Source organism: Podarcis bocagei (assembly GCF_964188305.1).
Source record: "Podarcis bocagei genome assembly, chromosome: 4".
NCBI lineage: Eukaryota > Metazoa > Chordata > Lepidosauria > Squamata > Lacertidae > Podarcis > Podarcis bocagei.
This window is the reverse complement of record NC_138128.1, coordinates 92,257,135-92,280,546: the sequence shown is the minus strand read 5'-3', so window position 1 is coordinate 92,280,546 and position 23,412 is coordinate 92,257,135. Positions and strand designations below refer to the sequence as shown.

The window sequence follows — 23,412 nt, the reverse complement described above, 5'->3', positions numbered from 1 at the left end:
CATTTTTCGCTCCATAAGACGCACCTGACCATTAGATGCACCTAGTTTTTAGAAGGGGAATGCAAGAAAAAAAATATTTTAAAAGGGAGCGCTGAGCAGAGCCTGTATCCCATCCCACTGACGGGCTGCCCTTCTCCCTCCTCAGGGGGAAAAGCCCCCAAGAGCCGCACACACGCTCCTAAAAAAGCCAGCAGCTCCTAAAAAAAACCCACGTCCTAAAAAAGCCAGCAGAAGCCGGCACACCCTTTAAAGAGCGCGCGGCTCCTGTGGGCTTTTCTACGAGGAGGGAGAAGGGACTGACGCGGCTCTTGGGGGCTTTTCTCCCTGCCTCCCGCTTGCACACACATTTCTTACTTTTCAGGAGGGAAAGAGTGTGTCTTATGGAGCAAAAAAAGACGGTAATCCCTAGTGTAGTAAGATAAGACCTTTGGAGCAGGCATTTAAAAAAAAAAAATTAATGAACCGCCCTAATGGAGGCTGAACAGAGCCTGCTGTACCACCCCAGCCCTCACCGCCAACGCCACTGGAGCGACCGAGCCGCAATGGTCTGACTGGAGAACATGACTGCTCCTCTTTCCCCGCCTGCCTCTCAGCCTCCCCATCCAGGTGGAGCCTCTCACCTCTTTTCAGTGGGCGGCAGCAGCAGGGCCCACACTCCCTTCCTCTCAGCCAGCCCAGGGGTCTCAGGAGGTACGCGGGCGTTCCTTCGCTGGTCACAAGAAGAAAGAGGCGCCGCTACCACCCCCGGGTACACCTTGCCTTGTCCCCCAATGGCTCCTCAGGTCTTGATGAAGGAGCCTGTTGTGGACGCACCTGGCTGCCCCACCTCACGTCCCCCCAGAAATCTGTGCCCGGAGCCATGGCCTCCCACCCACCCCACACTACCCCCCTTTTTTGTGTCATTCGCTAAGATGTCGAATTCCCTCCCCACAGCGATGTGCCTGGCATTATGCAGTTTCTATCAAATGTGGAAGACGCACCTCTCTACTTGGGCTTTTGACCCTTGAGGTGTGTTATTTCTCGGACCCCACCTAAGTTTGGAGCCCACACTTTAGGGTGGAGGGTGGGCAATGAATTAACCGAGGCAAAACCTCAATACTGGCGTGTCAACGGTGCTGAGACAGCTGATGGACAACCGTAGAGATTCCCTTGGGATCATGGCTCGATTATAAATGTTTATAATCAAATTCTACACGGGGTTTTGCCCCTCCCCCAACGCCCGCCTGGTGTTTCTCCTTGGCATTCGCTCCATCTTGTTGATCTGCCTTTGGGCCACGTAGATGGGCAGTTGCTTCCTGATTTCCAGAAAAGTCTGGTGCGTGGTTTCTGGGATCATCTTTAAGATGAAAAAGAAGGTGGCAGCACATATCGGACAGCAGATGAGGAAGCTGAAGAATCCGATGTATTTCTGGAAAGGAACAGGAGCAGCAACACACACAGAGAGAGAAAAACAGGGCTCAGCAACATGAGTCAAAAAACTGAGTTTTAAATGTATTATAAACATGCAACACCAGATGGCGCTGTAGAGCAGGAAACTTTTCTATGTGATTTTACATAGAGGTTTTTTTTTTCTTTTGTTATAAAGATTTAATTTTTATGACTTATCTATAGTGGGGGTTTTCCCCCCTGTGTGTAGATCCACCCACAGGAAGGCATAAGCTTATTAATTTAGCACATTATATTTCCCCAGTGCTTTTTTCCTTCAAGGAACTCAAGGCCGGGTTATCTCATAGAATCATAGAATTGAAGGTTTGGAAGGGACCCCCTGGCAAGGGTATTCTGGTCCCACCCCCTGCTACAATGCAGAATTTACAGCCAGAGAATCCTCTGACATAGTTGGTTCCACTGTCGACAGTTCTGCCTGATGTTTACCTGGGATATTCTTTCTTGCCATTTGAATACATTAGTTTGGGCCCTGGCCTCTGGAGCAATGGGGGGGGGGGGGAGCTTGCTCTGTATTCTATGTGGCAGCCCTTCAGATATTTGAAGATAGCTACCAGATGACACTTGAGTCCAACTCTACAATTCTCTATCAGTGCTCTGTCTTCTCTTATCCAGGCTAAACATACCCAACTCCTTCAACTGTTCCTCATAAGGCTTGGTTTCCATCTCTCTCTCTAGTAACACCCCAGAAGGGAAGTTTTGGGACCAGGTGAGGGTAGGCGTGGAATGTGCTTTCTCCATCCTACCTAAGGTGGGAAAGGTCTATGGCCATAGGCATAGCCAGGATTTAGGGGGCAGGGAGAACACCTACCTGTCATCATCCTCTGTCTGGCTCTGTCTAGCAGATTTAGAATGAAATGTCTCAGCAGCAGTTGTTTTAAATTCCTTTCTTTTGACCCCAAGTGCTCGGGAAAAAAATCTGCCAATATCTTTCTACAATTTATACTTTTACTTAAGTATTTTTATTTAATTACTTGATTTTTTTGGGGGGGGAGGAGAGCTCCCCCCCCCCGGCTATGCCCATGGCTGGGGCAAATTCAATCCCTGGCAAGTCCAGGGGAAACTGGGAGCGGCCCCTTCTCTGAAACCTTGGAGAGCCACTGCCAGTCCGTGTAGACACTACTGGCTTGATATAAGGCAGCTTCTTATGTTTGTATTCAACCCTTTACCTAGAATTAGGAGGACTAGAATCTTAGGTTTTGTTTTGTTTTTTTACAGGAAATACCATAGCTCAGTGTCAGAGCATCTGCCTTGCATGTAGAAGGTGCTCAGTTCAACCCCCGACGACTCCAAGTAGGACTGAGAAAGACTCCCTGTCTGAAACCCTAGAGAGCCTCTGGTAGTCAGTGTAGACAGTGCTTAGCTAGATGGACTAGTGAGGGACAAGGCAGCTTCCTAGGTCCTCAACATCCTTCTGCATGCCAAGCAGATGCTCTACTGCTGAGCTACAGCCCTTCGCTGTAGAAGGTTCAGAACACCCACGGACCACCAGAATCACTCACCTGGATATTGAGGAAGGTCACAATGCTGAAGAAGTTTAGGAACCAATGCACAAAACCCCCGACCACATAGGCTGAGGACCGCGAGGACTGAAGGAAAATCTCTGCTATTATCAGGTTGGGAAGAGCACCTGTGTAGAGAAAAGAGTTCACTGCTCGTTGGGAGGAGATTTTTTTATTTTTATTTTTTAAAAAGAGAACTATTTTTAAAGTGGTTTAATCTTGCCTCTGTTTCGTAACTGCTTAACTGTTTATATATTTTATTTTCTCGTTGTTGTCGTTATTTATTGGCTTTATATACTGCCCTTCATGACAAGATTTCAGGGCGGTTCACAGGATGAAATACAAGGTAAAAACGCAAGTAAAGAGTTAAAACAAAAACAACAAAATCACACACACATCTCATGCATTGAGGTATTTTGTTGGGGCCATTGGTTGTTATATATTTTTTAACCACAAAGAAGATTTTTAAAAAGTTTTAAAGTTGGGCCATAAAGGTAAAGGGACCCCTGACCATTAGGTCCAGTCGTGACCGACTCTGGGGTTGCAGCGCTCATCTCGCTTTATTGGCCGAGGGAGCCGATGTTTATCCACAGACAGTTTTTCCGGGTCATGTGGCCAACATGACTAAGCTGCTTCTGGTGAACCAGAGCAGCGCACGGAAACACCATTTACCTTCCCGTCGGAGCGCTATCTATTTATCTACTTGCACTTTGAGATGCTTTCGAACTGCTAGGTTGGCAGGAGCAAGGACCGAGCAACGGGAGCTCACCCCGTTGCGGGGATTTGAACCGCCAACCTTCTGATTGGCAAGTCCTAGGCTCTGTGGTTTAACGCACAGCGCCACCCGCGTCCCTTGTAAAGTTGGGCCATACTTTGGTGCTTATTTTCTACACCACTTTGTGAAGTCTCCCCCCTTGAAAAGCAGATTAGAAACCTTTCAAACAGTCTTTAATACTATAAAACCATTGGCCTCAAAATGGCATTCCATTTTTTAAATGGTTTTTTCATGTAAAGTGCTACAAACTACTTTTATTCGGAGATTTTCTGAACATACCATTAACAAACATCAACAGAAAACAGGATCGTGGGACTTCTGCGGTTCACTACGAAGCCCAGTAGATCAGTGTTCTTCAGTCTTAGAAACCCATCTACTATTATTTTCATTATTCTTTTGTACCCTGCTCTTTCCACAGAACCTGGGACTCAAGGGATCTTACAAAACTGTAATCTCATATTTAATCCCATTACGTTAAACCATGGGTAGGCAAACTAAGGCTCGGGGGCTGGATCCGGCCCAATCGCCTTCTAAATCTGGCCCGCGGACGGTCCGGGAATCAGCATGTTTTTACATGAGTAGAATGTGTGCTTTTATTTAAAATGCATCTCTGGGTTATTTGTGGGGCATAGGAATTAGTGCATACATATTTTTCAAAATATAGTCCGGCCCCCCACTAGGTCTGGGGGACAGTGGATCGGCCCCCTGCTGAAAAAGTTTGCTGACTTCTGCATTAAACTGTAACGGGATTAAAACAATGAAAAAACAAACAAGCCCAAAATCTGTTAAAATGCAGATAATAAAAACACTAAAAACACTACGACCCTTTCCTTAAAAACAACAAAACAGTCAGTTCCCAAAGGCCTGCCAGAATAAAACAGTCTTCACCTGCCAGTGGAAGGACAAGGAGAGAGTCAGCCTAACCTCACTGGAAAGGGAAGAGTTGCTGGGATCATTAGGGCTGCGCTGTTTTGTCAGAGTTTTTGCTGGCACTGTGTTTTTTATATTGCTGATCTACACCTGACTCTGGCTCCTGACACCCTGTAGTGGAAGGGGCTGAGGATAAATAAAGGCCTGACCACCCTCGATCCTTGGAAACCTTTTGCTCTTCACATCCTGCGCCTCCTCCAAGGAACTCTGCGTATCACCTGAGCACTTACTAGGTCCGACGGCATGTCCCATGAGGAAAATATTGATGAGGAGCGCATTGACGTAAGACAGCCACAAGGCATCTCCCTGTTGGAGAGAGTTGTGAGAGCGTGTCAAGCTTGCTAGGTTTGGGCAAAGCGCTTTTGATGTAATCGCTGATGTTCTTGGTCAATCAGACGCTGTTTACTCATGAGAGATCACTTCCCACTGGGAAGAATCCAGAGGACAGCGGCACTGAGTTGTGCCCAAAATGAGTTGCGCCCACCACATGTGCATGATGTCACACGCACGACACCCCTCCCAACCTGGCCAGGTTGACTTGGCCTGCAAACATGCTTCACCCTGCCACATCCCTGGCGATTCTCAAAAGGACGCGGTACAGCCAAGCATCTTCGTCCTGGTGCGTCCTCTTGAGGATTGCCGCAGGGTTTGGGGGAGGCCTGGCCCCCTTCTTGAAAATGTGCCAGTGCCAGAGGAGCATCTCTGATGGGATAGCAAGGGAAAGATCTGGTCCTTTTTTAAGCACCTTGTGCTGCACAGAAGGGTTGTTAGAATCTTCGGTCCTGTATACCTGATGGTCCTGTATACCTGAAGGAATGTCTCCACCCCATCGTTCAGCCTGGACACTGAGATCCAGCACCGAGGGCCTTCTGGCGGTTCCCTCATTGCGAAAAGTGAGGTTACAGGGAACCAGACAGAGGGCCTTCTTGGTAGTGGCGCCCACCCTATGGAACACCCTCCCTTCAGATGTGAAGGAAATTAGCAGCTATCCTATCTTTAAAAGACATCTTAAGGCAGCCCTGTTCAGGGAAGTTTTTAATATTTAATGCTGTACTGTTTTTAACACTTGATTGGGAGCCGCCCAGAGTGGCTGGGGAAACTCAGCCAGATGGGTGGGGTATAAATAAATAATAATAATAATAATAATTATTATTATTATTATTATTATTATTATTATTATTATTATTATTATCCAAACCAAATATGACATTTTGATAAAGGTATGGTCCCCACGTATCAACTGTGTAAATAGGAGCAATGTTAATGCGAGGCCTCAATCACTCACACTCATTTATAGAGAGCTGCGACCTATTCCAAGGCCATATCAGCCTTGCTCCACACACCCTCCTTCAGTGTGTTTTTGCCCAGCTGGAAATGTGCTCTTTAAACTTTGATCATGCCTCTTGCATGCCTGGACGGAGGCGAGAGAGGAGTTTGGGAAGGTGTGTGCAGAAACCAGCCTATTCTGCAAAGGCAAATGATGTGAGTTCATTGCTCAGCCTACTTTTGCTTCTAGCCCCACCCACCACTGGCATGCAGTTTTTGGTCTGCAAAAGGTCCCAGACTTAGCTCAACAGTTTAGGTGACATGTAGAATGCCAGCACATGTTTTAATTTTTTTAATAAAGGTTTCAAGATACAGTTGTACCTTGGAAGTCGAAAACCAAATTGCAGCTTCTGATTTGCTGCAGGAATCTCCTGCAGTCAATCAGAAGCCGTGGAAGCCCCATCAGACGTTCAGGTTCCAAAAGAACACTCACTTCCGGAACACTCACTTCCAGGTTTGTGGCATTCAGGAGCCAAAACGTTCAAGTTCCAGGGTGTCCGGGATTCAAGGTACGACTGTAGTGGTTATAAACTGTTGAAATAATTTCATTGTTTTATTCCTATGGTGAAACTCTGAGGGCTTTTTTAATTTAATGAACAAGTGGTATATAAATTTTGTGAAAGAAATATGCAGTTGACAGCTTCATCTGTCTGGGGGCAGGTGGATTGCAGAGGTGGGGAAACCCAACATGCAATATGCACCAGGTGCCTCCTCTCTGGTGTGCACAGCAATGTGAAAACACAACTTGAAACGCAGCAGAAGAGAAGCGACGTTGCTGCATTTCAAAGTATTAATGCGTACACAGCGAAAGAGCCATCAAAAGGAGTGATGCTCTTTCAGTTGCTAGCGTGCACATAGCCAAGGAGCAATCGACGGAGTAACGCTTGGCTTTCGAGGACATCGGTGCTTGAAGAGTTCGGAAAAAACCAACCAACCAACCTGAAGTTCAAGGTTCATGGTTAATACGATGCAGAGGATGGTGCACATGCCAAAACCAAGGAGCAGCAGGAACTTTCGCCCCATTGAGTCAATGTAAAGTATCTAGAGAATGTAACAGCAAGGGAAAGAAAGCATGTGAAAAAGGAAGGACGCAGCACTCAGTCTCAGCTTAACCAACCTTGCAGGGTTCTTAGTAAGTTGAAAATGGGGGTGAGAGAAAGGGCTCAGAAACAAACGGGTGGGTCTTTTACCACCTCACCTTGATAGAGAACAGGGAGCCAAGTGGGGCTGTGTGTAGTGAGAGTATGTATGACCTTTGGCTGGTGCTGGAAGCTGGACATACAGAAGAACATACTGCTCTATACTAGCCTTGGTTATCTCCCCGGGAACCTCACGAGGAGGCAAGATCTGTTGGAGTGTCAATGCTGTGAGCCCCTCCCTCCAAGGCTCAGGCCAGGTAGGCCAGGAAAGGCTGAAAGCCTGGAGAGCTGCTGCCAGTCATTGTGGACAATACAGAGTTAGATGCACAAAGTATCTGACTTGGTATAAGGTGCCTTCCTGTGCAGTGGTACCTCGGGTTAAGTACTTAATTCGTTCCTGAAGCACCACTTTAGCTAATGGGGCCTCCTGCTGCTGCTGTGCCACCGGAGCACAATTTCTGTTCTCATCCTGAAGCAAAGTTCTTAACCTGAAGCACTATTTCTGGGTTAGCGGAGTCTGTAACCTGAAGCGTATGTACACTGTATTCCTAAGTGCTGGCACAAAACTGCTGCTAAAGTTTGCAGCGCAGGAACATCCTTTGGAGCAGACTGAGCTTTGAGACCTTAAGGGGCAGAAAAAAAGGCGAAAGTAAGGCAGGCTTACCCCAACAAAGACTGAAATGATGATGGCAACGCTTGATGCTAAACGGATGTATGGGATATTATTTAGGTCAGTTCCTGTAGACAGGTAGATTCTCTCTGTATAAAAGTATACCTGAAATGAGACCAAAACAACTGAGACTTTTAGCTTACTGGGCGATGGTCCTGTGGCTGACTCAGGGTTTGAGGCACTGTCTACAAAATGAAGCCTAAGATCCTTTCTCTCCAACTCCAAACTAGGGATGGGAAAATTTGTTTCTTTTCCAGCCTTAAATCCAGCTCTTCACATTTCTTCTGCACAGACAAGAACTGTTTGCAGTTGCCAACAAACATAGGCAGGCAATCCTCTGAATCTCTGGCTATATGGGAATCAAAGGTCACTGCAGTCGTGCCCTCAGTGGTGCCTGTGAACGCTCTTGGTAAATATCTTCTCAGAAATCTACAATCTGCTTGAGATTGTTTGCTCTTTGTGCTCATAAAAACACCCCTGTTCCCACAGTGGCCACCCAGATGCCTACAGGAAACCCACAAGCCAAGCACAAGCATCAAAGAGCTTCTGTCTCAGAGAGAGTTGCTGATGTAGGTGCCTTCCTCCCCGCTTCCGTTGGTGGGGCAGCTGTTGTAACAGCATCCGCACACCATCTGGGGGTGATGCCCCCTTTTCTGCTCTTTTGGATGTGGCAGCCATTTTGTTTCATGTCTCCTCCCTGCCCAGCAGCCATTTTGTGACTGGTGCCCACGGCACTCCCCTCAACATTCCAAACATGGGCACTGGGCCCCAGTGGCGTAGCGTGGTGGGTGCAGGGGGGGCCGGCTGCACCGGGCGCAACATCTGGGGGTTAGGGTTAGGGGGCGCAAATCCACGGGTTAGGGGGCGCAAATCCACGGGTTAGGGGGCGCAAATTACTTGCCTTGCCCCGGGTGCTGACAACCCACACTGCGCCACTGCTGGGCCCCCAAAAGGCTGACGGAGCTTGGATGCAAAACAAGCTCCGCCCATACTGCTTGTGACCCTAAATGTGGTGCTGCCTGTGCCACGAATTTGCCCAATCCTCCTTTAAAGCCGCCCGAGCTGGTGGCCATCGCGGCCTCCTGTGTGGGGCCATAGTTCCATAGTTTAACTATGAAGAAGTCCTTCCTTTCCTCCGTCCTGAATCTTCCAACTCTCAGCTTCCTTGGAAGTGCCCTGGAATGCCAACTCTCAACACCCGCAGCCATTGGCCGTCCTTGCTGGGGTTGATGGGAGCTGTAGTCCAGCCACACCTGGATGACCCAAGGTCCCACTTCCCCTCCCTTGTTCTAACCGCTTGTGGATATTGCCTTCCTTACTGCGTTGACTCCAGAGAGCTGTTGGCCACACATCAAGATAATGACTGAGATGACTTGCCACCGCAGGCTTGGGAAGCACAGCAGCATAAGTGAGTTCATGCTCTTCTCCGTCTTCTCAGCCATCTTCTCCTGCTGCAGTTCTTCTATCTCCTCCTGCACATCCTCATTGTGCCTCAGCTTCTGCAAGGCTGGAAAGAAGCAGCAATGGAAAAGCCTTTGAATAGCAGGGGACGGAGGCTGGTGGGGAGAGTTTCTTGCAGTACCAAACACAAGAGGTGTAGTGGAGGGGGGGAAAGACCAGTTACAAATTCTGCAGTGGGTTCTCGGTCTCCAGCATCCCAGAGACACCCAGCCAGCTTTCTGGCCACTGAGAAGATGTTCCGCCTCACCCGTTGTGATGCTTGGAGCCAATCTAAGTGAAGACAGGTGAGTCGGCCACTGAGGACTGGCTCCTAGGGTCACTCTGGAGAAAGACACCAAGGAGGAGCTGTTCTGCATGCGCCAAAGCTCAGCGTTTGGGAGCACTGCAAACATAAGCTGCCTCCGTTTCAAGAGAATGGTGTTCTAGTTCTGTTACCTGTCAATCAATCAATCAATCAATCAATCAATTGATGGGTGTTCTGCTACATTCAATGGAGCTCCACATAAAACACTGTAGGAATGTTAAAGATAGTAGGAAAGGATATATTGAGTAAGTATTATCCTTCCTTCACTCAGGCTAGTGAAGTGGTTTGGAGAGCAAATTCCCCTCAATATAGCTGAAAGCTAGTTTGCAGATTCTTTTGAATCTCTTAGTTAAGTTTATTCCCGCTTAAAAGAATAAAGACACCAGAGTCTTTCTGAGTAAAGTAACAAAAAGTTTACTCACATTTCAGTTCACAATTTGATCCCAGAAAGGCGGTTACCCAACAAACTGTGAGTTCATCTCATATGAAGACTGAACTCATGTGCTGCTGGCTGAGAGCTTACTTTTGAGTGATAGCTGATCCATGGCCATTTGATGTACCTTTGGGGATTATTAATTTGCTGGTGAAGATCCATCATTGAAACAGTTCATTATCCTCAAAGAACTGTTGTCTGCTGCACCCTATTGTGACATTTGGCGCACCCATCACCTCACGTTTGTAGTGTTGTGCCCGTAGCACCACCATGCTCCAACTCACTTCCAACTATATTTTGGATAGGATATTGACTGTGGAAAGGCATTCTGCCTCTATTTCAGTGATCCTTGACAGTGACTTACCAATCCTACCATTCCTGGTTATGGAAAATTTATCCGATTCTTATTAGTTTGTGACTCCATGCACATATTATATGTCTTCTGTTTATAGTGTTATAAAAAATATTGTCAGTATATTATTAGCCAACATGTTGCTTGTTGTTGTTCAGAGCTGGCTGAGTGACAGTAGAGAGCAAAAATTACCGTATTTTTCCGTGTATAAAACTAGGTTTCTTCCCTAAAAAATAATGTCCAAAATTTGGGGGCGTCTTATACACGGATAGATCGTTCCCATTTTCTTAAATCAGAGTCCCCCAAAATACATGGGGGTGTCTTATACATGGGGGTGTCTTATAGACGGAAAAATACGGTGCATTAATAAGAGAACAAAATGGCTGCAGGAGAGCAGCAAGCAAGAGAGCAAGTGAAGCAAGTAATTAAGACTGAGAAAATAGCTGCACGACTCGGCTCTTTTATGGAGTCAGCCAGAGCCACGCCCATCTCCCAGGTCACATGGAGGGGGAGGATGCTCCAGACCAGTGGAACAGGAAGTTACACTGGATGTCCCCTGCCTGTGCCCACTCTAGGGAAACAAGGAATGTTGCATTTGACTGCACCAGTGGATTACATCCCACAAACACAACTGAGGTCACCTCGAAAGAAGAAACTGGAGCCCTCCACAAGAGGGGAGCCACCACTGAAAAGGCTCGCCGGGAAGGGTTAGGTGAGATCCCTGCCTGAAACCCCAGAGAGCTGCTGCCAGTCCGTGTAAGCAATACTGAGCTAGATGGACCAATGGTATGATTCAGTATAATGATTTCAGCTGTTCTCTCTCTGAGAACCAAGAATGACAGATTTGGGGTGTTGCCTAAGAGGCCATCCAGACTCACCCCACCAAACATACAACACCATGTTTCATCCAGAAAAAGCACTAGGCGCTATCAGTTGTATTCTCAGATTGTCTCCTCAGGTAAACACTAATAAGACTTTGAATGTTATTATCCCTCACCCTCCAATATGTAAGTGGTTCATGTATGTGGTTACCTAGCATGGCCTTTTCTTCATCATTTTTCTGAATCAGTAGATACCTGGGGCTTTCGGGGAAGGAAGGAACGACAATGGTCTGAAATAATGCCAGTATTCCAGGGACACTTGTCAGTATTGGCCAATCTGCGCAAGAAGGAGCAATTAATTTTATTTATTACATTTACACCCCACCTTTCCTCGAAGGAGTTCAAGGTGGCGAACGTGGTTCTCTTCCTCTCCATCTTATCCTCACAACAACCCTGTGAGGGAGGTTAGGCTGAGAGACTGGGAATGGCCCAATGTCTGAGCCAGGATTTGAACCCTGGCCTCCCAGGTCCTAGCCCGGCACTCGAACTACCATGCCACCCTGGCTCTTGAAAAGTATCAGCTCAGATGGCACAACAGAATTGCCCAACGCTAAGGGAGGGAATCAATGGCCTTCCTGGGTCAGTGGGCACCTTTGGGGAAGTGCCGTCGGTGCTAGCCATTGGCTGCCATGAGGGAAAGTGTGGCATGACACAAAATGGCTGCCATGGGGGTATAATACAAAATGGCTGCCGTGGGGATGTGGGGAAATGGCTGCTGTGGAAGCATGGCGTTATGGTGGCCACGTTTAAAAGGGGGGAAAAGCAAAGAAAAGAGACATAACCATGGGTGTGCCCCACATCAACAGGCAGGGGGAGGCACCTATATCAGCCATCGCTATGCTTGCTCACAGAGAGAAGGTCTCTGTACAGTGGTACCTTGGTTCTCAAACGCCTTGGTACTCAAAACAACTTAGAACCCAAACACTGCAAACCCGGAAGTAAGTGTTCCAGTTTGCGAACTTTTTTCGGAAGCCGAATGTCCTCTGCTTTAAGTGTTACATTGGTTTCAGTGCCATACTTCCGTTTTGAGTGGTACTCTGAGGTCTGTTTGTTTTTGCTATTTATTTTGCGTTTTTGTGGCTCTTTTTTTGTTTTTGTGACTGTGTGGAACCCAGTTCAGCTACTGATTGATTGTGTGCCTGCAGTACATTGTTTATTGCTTTCATTTTATGGAGCAATGGTCTCGTTAGTAAAATTCATGTTAAATTGCTGTTTTAGGAGTTGTTTTTAAAAGTCTGGAACGGATCAATTCGTTTTGCATTACTTTCTATGGGAAAGCACGCCTTGGTTTTGGAACGCTTTGGTTTTGGAACGCACTTCCGGAATAGATTAAGTTTGAGAACCAAGCTACCACTGTACTTCTCCTCTGTTCAGAACTGATGGGTCGCTGGCTGTCCGATCCTGGGATCCAAGTGGGCACATGTAAGACTTTTTGTGGGCACCACAGGTGGTACTGGCGGGGGTTCACTGGTGCTTGTGAGCACCACATGGAACTGGAGGGGTCGTGGAACTGTCTCGCTCAGAAGGTGGCAAGCTCTTCTTCATTGGGAGTTGAGTCATCTGTTGGGGACTCTTTCCAGCATTGCAGCATGTTGGACTAAATGACCCCTGGCAATACCTTCCATCTCTACAATTCTACCATGACCTTTGGGCTAAGAGGTGCTCCTCTCTGATTTACCTTCTTCGTTCCCCAGCATTTCAGGAAAAGAGAGTATCTGAGCCAGGAGGACACCTACAGCTAGAAAGAAATGAGGCAGCATGCCAATGGCTCCCCTCATGTTCGGTGGGGAGATCTCTATGAGGTACAATGGGACCACGATGTAGAAGATGCCTGGTTAGGGGATAAATCAAGGCATTATTCACAGTAGGCATGTGACAGCCATAGAAGCATACAAACATCTCCCACTTACCCAACTAGTCATTGTGTTCTGCAAGAGAGGGCATCCTGCAGATGCCATCCTACCAGGAGGTCCATTCCACATGATGGCCAGAATCAGGCCTTTAGTTTGGCGGCACGCAGCCTCTGGAACTCCCTCCCACTGCGTATCAGGCAGGCGCCTTCTCTATTGCCTTTTTGGCACCTGCTATTTCAGCAGCTGGTATCTGTCTTGGATCCAAATCTGGCCGATGTGTGTGCTGTTGCTCTTTCTAAACGGTCTTTTAAAAAATATTTATAATTGCTATCATTATTGTCAGCTACATCCCTGCTGGTGGGCCAGGTTTGGCCCATGGGCTGGAGGCTCCCCAAAGCAGTATATGGAGGTGGTGGTTGGGGGGAGGTTCTTCTTTTGAGATGTCTTTGAATTGCAAGCACTGGTTCCTTCCCAACTCAGATTTCAGAACAGGGAATTTTCTCTTAACCCCATACCCTCACTAAATCAGGAAGTAGCCCAACTCACCTATGGTTATTCCAACGATGAAGCGTGAAAGCATCGTAAACAGGAAGGCTTGCACCACAGTGGCGCAAACCATAAACATAGAGGACACCATGGAGCAGAAGCAATTGATCAGCAAGGCCCCTTTCCTGGAAAGAGTGGGGAAAGGAAGGGAATGACTGGGCCAAGGAACATGTGGAATGATTGGAAGAGTTCCCCGCATCCTTTGGGGGAAGCAAGATCTGCCAGGAGGAGCAGTTTGGGAGGTCATGGGTCTCAGCGGGCTGTTTTCTGGCTTTGCCAGCGTTAAATCTCTAATCCCGGCTCAGTCTAAAGATACACCTGTGTCACTTGTTCATCCCAGAAGAATCACCCAAGGACATGGTGGGTGCAGGACCAGAGAGGGAAGGGGAATGACCGTAGTTGGGATCATAAAGCCGTATAACCTGGCAACCCGGCTACTTATTTTCAAGACTTTTTTAATTCTGGTCATATGTTTAGCTTAATTTTATACCAAAAGGGATCCCAGGGAGGCTTAGTAAAACCAAAGCAAGGCAGCCAGTCCCTATCTGCAGGCTTACAATCTAAAAAGACCCCTCCCACAACAACAACAAAAGTCACGGAAGGAAAAGGGATATGGAGGGAATAGGAAAATCAAAATAAAAACTTGGGCACTTTCTAAACAGTGGTTCCTGTAATCCAAAGAATCCTGGGAATGGTAGCTTGTTAAGGGTGCCAGGAAGTGTAGCACTGTGAAAGGTACACTGCAGTCTTTGGGTTTCTTTGGGGAAAGCTTTGTGCTTCGAATACATGGTATGTACGCAGCCCTATTAGCATGGAGAAAGTCCACAGAACAAGGGAAACCATTAAGCAGAGGCTGGAGACTTCTTTCCTTTCCTTTGATGCGGTGTCTGATCCACACCAGCCATCTCAATGGCAATCTGTCTTTTGCAAGATTCCTTGCATTTCTGATTAAAATCTAAGGGCAGTCATTGGCTGAGTTTTGCTCAGAGATGACCCAGTGAAATCAGGAGGGGCTCGCTCAGGCTGGCTCATTCATTTGAATGGGTCTGCTTTGTCGAATGCCACCCAAACGATAGCATTACTTCGGCTGGCTGAATATCTTTTGTTAAAATGTGGGATGCCTTTTTACAGGGTGAACCTCCTCAGCCAGAAGTTAAATTGAGCCTCAGCTGGGGAGACAGGGCTCAGCAGAAGCCCCCCTCCCCTGCCCACCTGCCCCACGTCCAAAGTTAGGACTGGAAGTTCACTAATCACCAGGTCATCTATATATACCTTCCATATTCATCCACCATGACTCCTGCGATGAGTGCTCCAGTAAGGCCTCCAATAGGGAACAAACTGATGGCAAGGCCTAGCATGAAGTGCAGATACTGCTGCTCTCCTGGATTCTTCGCAGCATGACCCATGTCTTCCATGAGCTAAGAGAGGAAATCATATCATGGGCAGGGTTAGTGTATCCACAACACATCCTAATCAGAAGGAACTGGCACCCTTGCAGGTGCCACATAATACTCATATGTAGAACTTCTCTCTATTAGAGTGGCAGCATTTGCACTTTGGAACTCCCTGCCTCTTGATATCAAGCAGGCGCCTTCACTGTATTCTTTTCGGCGACTGCTAAAAACGTTTTCTTTTGAGAAAGCCTATACAGACACATAGAGCGTTGGTGTCTGTTTGAATCCGGTTTTCGGCTTACCGTTGATTTTAATTTTTTAAAAAGGTTTTAAATAGTTGATTTCAACTTTGTAAAATAAAACCCTAAGCATTTCATTGTTTTCTTCTTTCTGTAAACGGTTCTTCCTCCAGCCTTTTCCACCAACGGCATCTACTAATGGTTGCTCAGAAGGGAATGTGAGCCTTGGCTGAAGAAAGATCTTCCACACCTGTTTTAAAGTCCCACTAGACTCTTTTGAGTTTTTGCTGCAAGAGACCAAGGCTCCATCATCACCAAATGATTTATTTGTTAAGGATGCTGAGAGTTGTTAGGAGACCCCTATGGCTCTACGCTGAGTAAAACTTGGTGAGAAGCCTATCTTATTTTAACTAATACATATGCATTTATCTGCACTAATATACACATTTTATTTTTTGTACACAGTGGTACCTCAGGTTAAGAACTTAATTCGTTCTGGAGGTCCGTTCTTAACCTGAAACTGTTCTTAACCTGAAGCACCACTTTAGCTAATGGGGCCTCCTCCTGCTGCTGCTGTGCCACCGCCGCACGATTTCTGTTCTCATCCTGAAGCAAAGTTCTTAACCCGAGGTACTACTGTATTTATGGGTTAGCAGAGCCTGTAACCTGAAGCGTATGTAACCCGAGGTACCACTGTACACTAGCTGAAGCATTGCACCACAAAATTCTGAGAAGAATTTTGACAGGTGTTCCAGTTGGCAACTTGTTTTGGAATGTGCGTTCTATGTAGATGTGCCCTTAAAACACAAACTATTTCAGATTTCTCTCCACCCCTAGATACAACCTGAAAATATCTCTGATGACTTTAGCTGTGATTCCTGGATTGCAGGGGGCTCAACTAGATGACTGTTGGGGGTCTCTTCCTACTCTACTGTTCCATGACTCGCTGACTCCCAGAAGCTTAGTCAGAAGCCCCTGTTGTAAGAAACCGCCTGTACTGCAGGGTCATCTTACCAGCACTGGGGAATAGACCATCCAGAGGTTGTAACCATATTGGATAGATCCCAAGCTGGTGACCAGCACTGTTCGGAGAAGCGAATTTGTCACCTCCTGCAGGAAATCAAAGCAGCAGATAAGAGCATCTGTCAGGCAAAGCGTTCATCAATGCATAAGGTAAAAGGACCCCTGACCGTTAGGTCCAGTTGTGACCGACTCTGGGGTTGCGGCGCTCATCTCGCTTTATTGGCCGAGGGAGCCGGCGTACAGCTTCCGGGTCATGTGGCCAGCATGACTAAGCCGCTTCTGGCGAACCAGAGCAGCGCATGAAAACACAGTTTACCTTCCCGCCAGAGTGGTACCTATTTATCTACTTGCACTTTGATGTGCTTTCGAACTGCTAGGTTGGCAGGAGCAGGGACCGAGCAACGGGAGCTCACCCCGTCACGGGGATTCAAACCGCCAACCTTCTGATCGGCAAGCCCTAGGCTCTGTGGTTTAACCCACAGCGCCACCCGTGTCCCCATCAATGCATAGGACATAGTTAATGAAAGACAAATGGCTTGGATCTTAAGGCAGTGTGGGCAGAGTTCTGCTCATAGGAGGAGTGTTTATGGTGCAAGGTGATATAACCTGTGGCCCTCCAGGTATTGCTGGACTCCATTTCCCATCAGCCCCAAGCCAGCATGGTCAGTAGTCAGGGCTAGTGGGAGCTGCGGTCCAGCAGTATCTAGAAGGCCCACAGATCCCCCTATTGCTGGACTAAAGGCTTCTGGGAGCTGGCAGCCCCATTTATAAAAGAACGTAGCAGGACCTGAGTCCAAAAGCAGAACGCTCCCCAGTATTCTGGTTGTGTGATGTCACTTGTTTGATGTGGGAGGGTTGAATTTTTAAAATGGCCTCTTAGGTCAAATTGGACGGTTAGAGCATGGTGGGAATAATGCCAAGGTTGCAAGTTCAATCCCCATGTGGGACAGCTGCATATTCCTGCATTGCAGGGGGTTGGCCATGTCCAAACTCACCCATTTGCGGACTATGGGCTTTGGTTCTGGCACTGCCTTGCTATCAGTGCTTCTTCCGGTAGTTTCCATAATTGAGTCTCAGCTGTGGGGGGAAGAAGAGGGACATTTTGTCAGGCGGTTATTATCTCTTGCAACTTCTTTAAGAACATAAGAATAGCTAAACCTGGCATAGGCAAACTCCGGCCCTCCAGATGTTTTGAGACTACAGTTCCCATCATCCCTGACCACTGGTCCTGTTAGCTAGGGATGATGGGAATTGTAGTTCCAAAACATCTGGAGGGTCGGAGTTTGCCCATGCCTGACTAAATGGTCCATGGACAGCTCCTCCTGACAGCCTGTTTATTGGGCATCCCTCCTGATTTGTTTTTGCAGAGGTTTGATTATGGCTATGTACACACCACACATTTAAACCCTATGGCTTACGCCAAAGGATAATGGGAACTATAGTTTGCCCCTTATGGACCTACAGTTCCCTGAACCCTTTACAAGCTACAGTCCCCTTTAAATGTATCACCAGTCTTTGCTGAGAGTTCACTTTGATTTATCGATTTTTTAAATTGCATTTATATACCACCTTTCTCCTATATATATTTGTGTGTGCGCGCGTGTGTATCATTTTGCAGTTTCCATCAAACAAAAAAGATATAGTTTTACATCAAATTTCAAAACCCAATTTCTGCCTCCCTCCTCCCTTTCTGCGATTTCTTATATTTATAGTATCTTTATTGCAACTCCCAGTTTAAGCCTAATTATTAGTTGACCCATATATTCGAAATTAGTTTTATCACGCTGCACGTCTTTACGTTAAACCTGCTAATGAGTGTATCTGTTTGCAATAGTTTATAAAATATTCAATAAACGTTTTCCACTCTAAATCAAAGACACTGTCGTATTGATTTCTTATTCTTCCGGTGAGTTTCGCCATTTCTACATATTCCAATAGTTTTTTGCTGCCATTCTTCTTTGGTTGGGACGTTGTCTTCTTTCCATCTTTGGACAAATATCATACGAGCAGCTGTGGTCACATATATAAACAAGTTTTTATATTGTTTAGGTATCTCTAATCTCTAAAAGAAAAGCCTCTGGTTTCTTATAAAAAGTTACCTTAAACATTTTTTTCAGCTCATTGTATATCATTTCCCACTACATATGGAAAAAGGTACCTTCTTTTTCTTTGCACTTCCAGCAAATATTCGATTCAGATTTATACATTTTCGCTATCCATTGCCCAGTGTATCATAGAAGATTTCACTTGCTCATCTTTTGTTTGCATATCTTATACGTTTCTGAAATTACCTTAATATTACTAATATCTAGCAGGTCTCTCTCCAACTGGAATGATTGGTTCCCAAAACCTAACTTTTTATCTGTTTTAAACAATTCATTTAGATGATAATATTGCAACCAGTTTATTAACATACTTGACAGTTCTTCAAACTTTTTAAACTTAATTTCACCACCCTCCTCACTTATTATTTTTTAAATAAGTTATCCAGTCTACATCCCACCTTTATCTCCAAGAAGCTCAAAGTGACATATATGTGTCTCCACCTCCCCATGACAGCCCTGGGAGGCAGGTTAGGCTGAGAGGACAGTGACCAGCCCAAGGTCACCTAGTGAGCTTCACAGCCGAGTAGGCATTTGAATCCTGGCCATCTGGGTCTTAGTCCGACACTCTAACCACTATACCACATTGTTCGCAGGGTGATGGTGATATGATGGTGAGCTCAGCACTCAGCCTGATTTGCTTGTCAGGCATTCCTTCCTTCTATACTTTTCTAGGCATTTCCACGTCATTTTCCAAACTGCAAAAAGTCTTTTTTCTTTTCAAAAATGTGTTTATTGCTCCGGGGTGATATTGCCTTTTAATCCACTTCAATTGCACAAACCTAAATTTCTGCTATGTGCTGGAACCCCTCCTGCAAAATGTATTTACTTGCTTACTTAATAGTGGTGTTTATAGCTCACTTTTCACTGAATATTTTTAGTCCCAGGGAAACAAAAAAGGTCTAAAAAGCTAGGGGCTATATCTTGTGGTAGTGAATGCTCATGGCAGGGACATACTGAAAGCCTGTGACTTGTCTCCTGAATGTTTAAAGAAATCACGAACACAGAGAGGCAGACTCCTGGGAGCACCACCCAGACAAGGAGGCTTCCTGCTCAGTCTCTGCATGAGTGCCTGCGTTCTGGCTTTTTATTACAACTGATTAAGGCAGGGATAGGGAGCCTATGGGCTCCATCTGTTCTTGGACTTCAACTCCCATCAGGCCCAGCCAGCATGGCCAACAGGAAGCAGGGGTAGGAGTCGTGGTCCAACCACACCTGGGGGGGGGGCAACAAGTTTCCTACTCCCAGATTTAAACCAAGTCAGAAACGATGGAGGGAAAACTGAAGCAGTTGTCTTCCAAGGTAATCCATTGGGTCAACAGTCCCAGAAGTGGGTAGCGGTGAAGTCTGTCTGTAGGGAGCCAACCCACCCCCTCAAGGCACCATAGCTGTCAACTTTCAATTTTGAAAAGGGATCAGCAGCCTTGAAAATAAGGGATCAGCAGCCTCACTTGTCCCGGGGACAGTCTATGGGATATCTAACAATCCAAGATAGCAGCAGGAAGCAGCGGGAAACGGCGCTGGAATAAGGGAATTTCCCGCCCAAAAAGGGAAGGCTGACAGCTATGCAAGGCACAGAAACTTACCGCAGCTTTCTGTCCTTGGAAGTAGAGGGGTGAAATCAGCCCCGCCCTGTTTTCTCTTGAAAGACATCAAAGGGTAGGCAGTATTGCAAGAGCCAATCAGAGGAAGGATGCTGAAAGATTCCATTTGGGGGAGCTGTTGGCAGTTGGAAGGCCAGGTGATTGAATTAGGTATACCAGGATCCCATCATGGCTGAGCAGCCGAGCAGTGAGCATGCCAGGCGGCCTTAACTCAGCCACATGCAATATTGTTATTATTGGGTTGTCGCTAGCCGAGCCCTACTCAGAGTAGACCCACTGAAAGAGCCAGCATGGCGTAGTGGTTGGGAAGTTGGACTAGGACAGGGGTCTGCAACCTTTAAGACAAAAAGAGCCACTTGGACCCATTTCTGAAGAAAAAAAAACTGGGAGCTGCAAGACTCGTCATTATAAAAATAACTTTTTTGTCCCTTTTTTATTATTTCTTTGTTTGACCCCTCAGAATTACTCCTCCTCATAGAAATAAACGTTAAATTAACAAGTTACCTTTGTGTGTGTGTGTGTTCTTCACTCCCCTTCAAAACAGTGACCAGCATACATGCCCCCTTTCAATGCAGTGGCCAGCGTACATGCCCCTTACAATGTAGCGGGCGAACGAGCGGGTGGGAAGGTGACGTCGGTACGGTGCATGACTAACACACGCACCGCCCCCATGCGACGCCACAGCCAGCACAGCGCCCGCCACAGTGGGGAGTGTCGGGGCGCACAATGCGCCTCCTCCCCTCGCTAGTATCCGCCCCGGAGCCACAGCAAAGGTGTAAAAGAGCCACATGCGGCTCCGGAGCCGCGGGTTGCAGACCCCTGGACTAGGACATAGGTGACCTGGGTTCGGATCCCCTGCTCTTGACCTTGGACCAGCCTAACCTACCTCACAGGGTTGTTGTGGGGATTAAACCGGTTTCTGATTTTTAAAGTCCTCACAAAGATTCATCAGGGGTTTGGGGCAAATTTCCCCCGACAGACACGTTTTTTTTAGGCAGTTCTCCCGGATGCAGTCACAGGAAATCTCAAAACATTGCAAACAAGAAGCTAAGAGCCCCTAATACAGAAATGCTCAGTTGTGTGCTGATTGGGACAAGATGATGATGATGCAAGGCCCAATTCTGGAAAAACAAAAATCTTCCAACTACAGTAGATTGGGTGGGTGGGAACTGGGAAATTGTGTAAATGACAAAGCTTACTGTTGTGGGCCCCTCAGTCCTGTAAGGATTTGGCAAGGCCGGCCCAACCATGAGGCAAGTTGAGGCAACTGCCTTAGGAGGCAGCATTCATAGGGACAGCAGATTCGGCCTCCAGCGAATGCATTGGCTGCTGCCCCTGCCATGGTGAGAGCAACAGCCCCAGCATGCTCCTTGGAAGCCAGCAACCCCCCAATGCCACCTCTCTTTACGGGACCACCTCTCCTGGTATGCCCCACAGAGGACCTAAGGTCCATGAATAACCATAGTTTAGAGGTCCCGGGCCCTAAGGAAGTCAGACTATCCTCCACCAGGGCCAGGGACTTTTCAGTGATGGCTCCGACCTGGTGGAATGCTCTGTCCCATGAGACTAGGGCCCTTCAGGATTTAACCTCCTTCCATTGGGCCTGTAAGACAGAGCTATTCCGCCTGGCCTTTAATTTGAATTCAGCCTGATCTTTTATTTCCCTTCTCTTCCCTCCCCCTCCCCTTTTATGAAGATCAGCTGCTCTGAGACCCCACAGCTAATTCTCCCCTGGCCTCCTCGCTGGCCCAAGTAGGACCAATTCAGCCAGCTAGACTTGGGGATTATCTAATGCTTATTTCCCCTAAATTGATTTCTGAATTTTGAATTTTATTGTTATTCATGTTTTTATGCTGTATTTTATGCTGCTTTTACAATTAAGTGTTTTAAATTTGTTGTTAGCCGCCCTGAGCCCAGTTTTTGAACCAGGAAGGGCGGGGTATAAATAAATTATTATTACATATTATTACTATTACAGAGGCATCCTGGCAAATAGGAGGCACTGCTCGTCTCTTCCCACCCTTGCTTTTGATACAGATTGTCATTTCTTCCTTGTTCCTGATATTAGATCTTCCCTCACCCCTTCTGCCCTTTGGGAGGTGCCCCCCACCATTTTGTGGTTTGCCTCAGGTGTCAAAATATCCTTGGCAGGCCCTGGAATCTGGCCTGGTTTGGCAGCCCAAGATGGGAGGAAGAAGGAGGAGCAGGTGACGGGCTGTAAGATTGGCACCTAGGGACGGCAGAGGAAGGTCCCTGTGTCAGGTACAAGGGGGGGGGCAGAACTGCTGACTCTCTCCCCTGCCCCTCTTGACCAGCAAGGGGAAGGGGCTGAACAGGTAGGGGTGGAGGCAGAGTTGGAGACTGATGACCAGAGAGCCAGGGTGGTGTAATGGTTAGAGTGCTGGACTAGAACTTGGGAGATGTGGGTTCAAACCCCCAACTGACCATGAAGCTTGCTAGCTGACCTTGGGTCAGTCACCATCTCTCAGCCTGACCTACCTCATGGGGTTGTTGTGAAGAGAGGTAGAATTGTGTGCACGCCCTTGGGCTCATTGGAGGAAAGGTGGGCTATAAAGGTAATAATAGGTAAAGGGTAAAGGGACCCCTGACCATTAGGTCCAGTCGTGACCGACTCTGGGGTTGTGCGCTCATCTCGCTCTATAGGCCAAGGGAGCCGGCGTTTGTCCGCAGACAGCTTCCGGGTCATGTGGCCAGCAGGACTAAGCTGCTTCTGGAGAACCAGAGCAGCGCACGGAAACGCCATTTACCCTCCCACCAGAGTGGTACCTATTTATCTACTTGCACTTTGACGTGCTTTCGAACTGCTAGGACAACATTGCGGAAGAAGAGTGGGAGAGCTTTGTATGTCCCAGGTTCAATCCCTGGCATCTCCAGGTAGGGATTGGTGGGGGGGACGGGACCCCTGCCTTATACCTTGGAGAGTGTGGACAATGCCTCTTCTTACTGAGCCAGACTCAGGATAAGGCCGCTTCCTAGGTTCCTATGGGTTGCCACCCTGCCCTGCTGCCCCTGCCTGCTCTGCCACCTCCATGTACCCTGCCACCTCCGCCACCGACAGAGAAGCGCCACCGCCACCAATGCTGATTTCAAGCAAGATTGCACTGACGGGGGGGGGGGGGGCGGAGAGCTCTCGCCCCAAATCGTGTGAGATCTTGCGCACTCCACAAGATCTTGTGTGATTTCAGGCGAGCTCTTGCCCCAAGTGGACACGATCTTGCCTGAAATCAGTGCCAACAGCGAAGATGGAAGGGCAGGCAGGGTGCCCATAGGGGTGCTACCTGGTAGGGCTTCTGTTCCCTGAGGCAATGGCCTCACCCTGCCCAATGGCTGGGCCAGCTCTGGCCACAGCTTTGCGTGCAAAAGGTTAAAGTTTCAGTCCCCGGCATCTCTTGGTGGGACTGGGAGAAGCTTCCT

The 23,412-nt window shown here is 47.4% G+C and overlaps 1 protein-coding gene and 1 long non-coding RNA gene across 2 annotated transcripts; one reads left to right on the top strand and one right to left on the bottom strand.

Annotated features, from left to right (window-relative positions):
* Positions 1-1,174: 1,174 nt before the first annotated feature.
* Positions 1,175-17,350, bottom strand: LOC308585723 (solute carrier family 2, facilitated glucose transporter member 5-like). The gene is made up of 12 exons (XM_081191747.1): positions 17,267-17,350; positions 16,263-16,358; positions 14,888-15,033; positions 13,616-13,740; positions 12,895-13,047; positions 11,368-11,493; positions 9,105-9,292; positions 7,780-7,890; positions 6,916-7,017; positions 4,881-4,956; positions 2,946-3,073; positions 1,175-1,408 (listed from the first exon to the last, which is right to left on the bottom strand). Exons 1-12 carry the CDS (start codon positions 17,333-17,335, stop codon positions 1,190-1,192), a joined length of 1,539 nt encoding a protein of 512 aa, XP_081047873.1. The 5' UTR covers positions 17,336-17,350; the 3' UTR covers positions 1,175-1,189.
* LOC308585840 lies at positions 10,198-16,252 on the top strand. The gene is made up of 3 exons (XR_014007617.1): positions 10,198-11,293; positions 15,422-15,635; positions 16,086-16,252. It is a non-coding gene; the product is annotated as an uncharacterized lncRNA (long non-coding RNA).
* Positions 17,351-23,412: the final 6,062 nt, after the last annotated feature.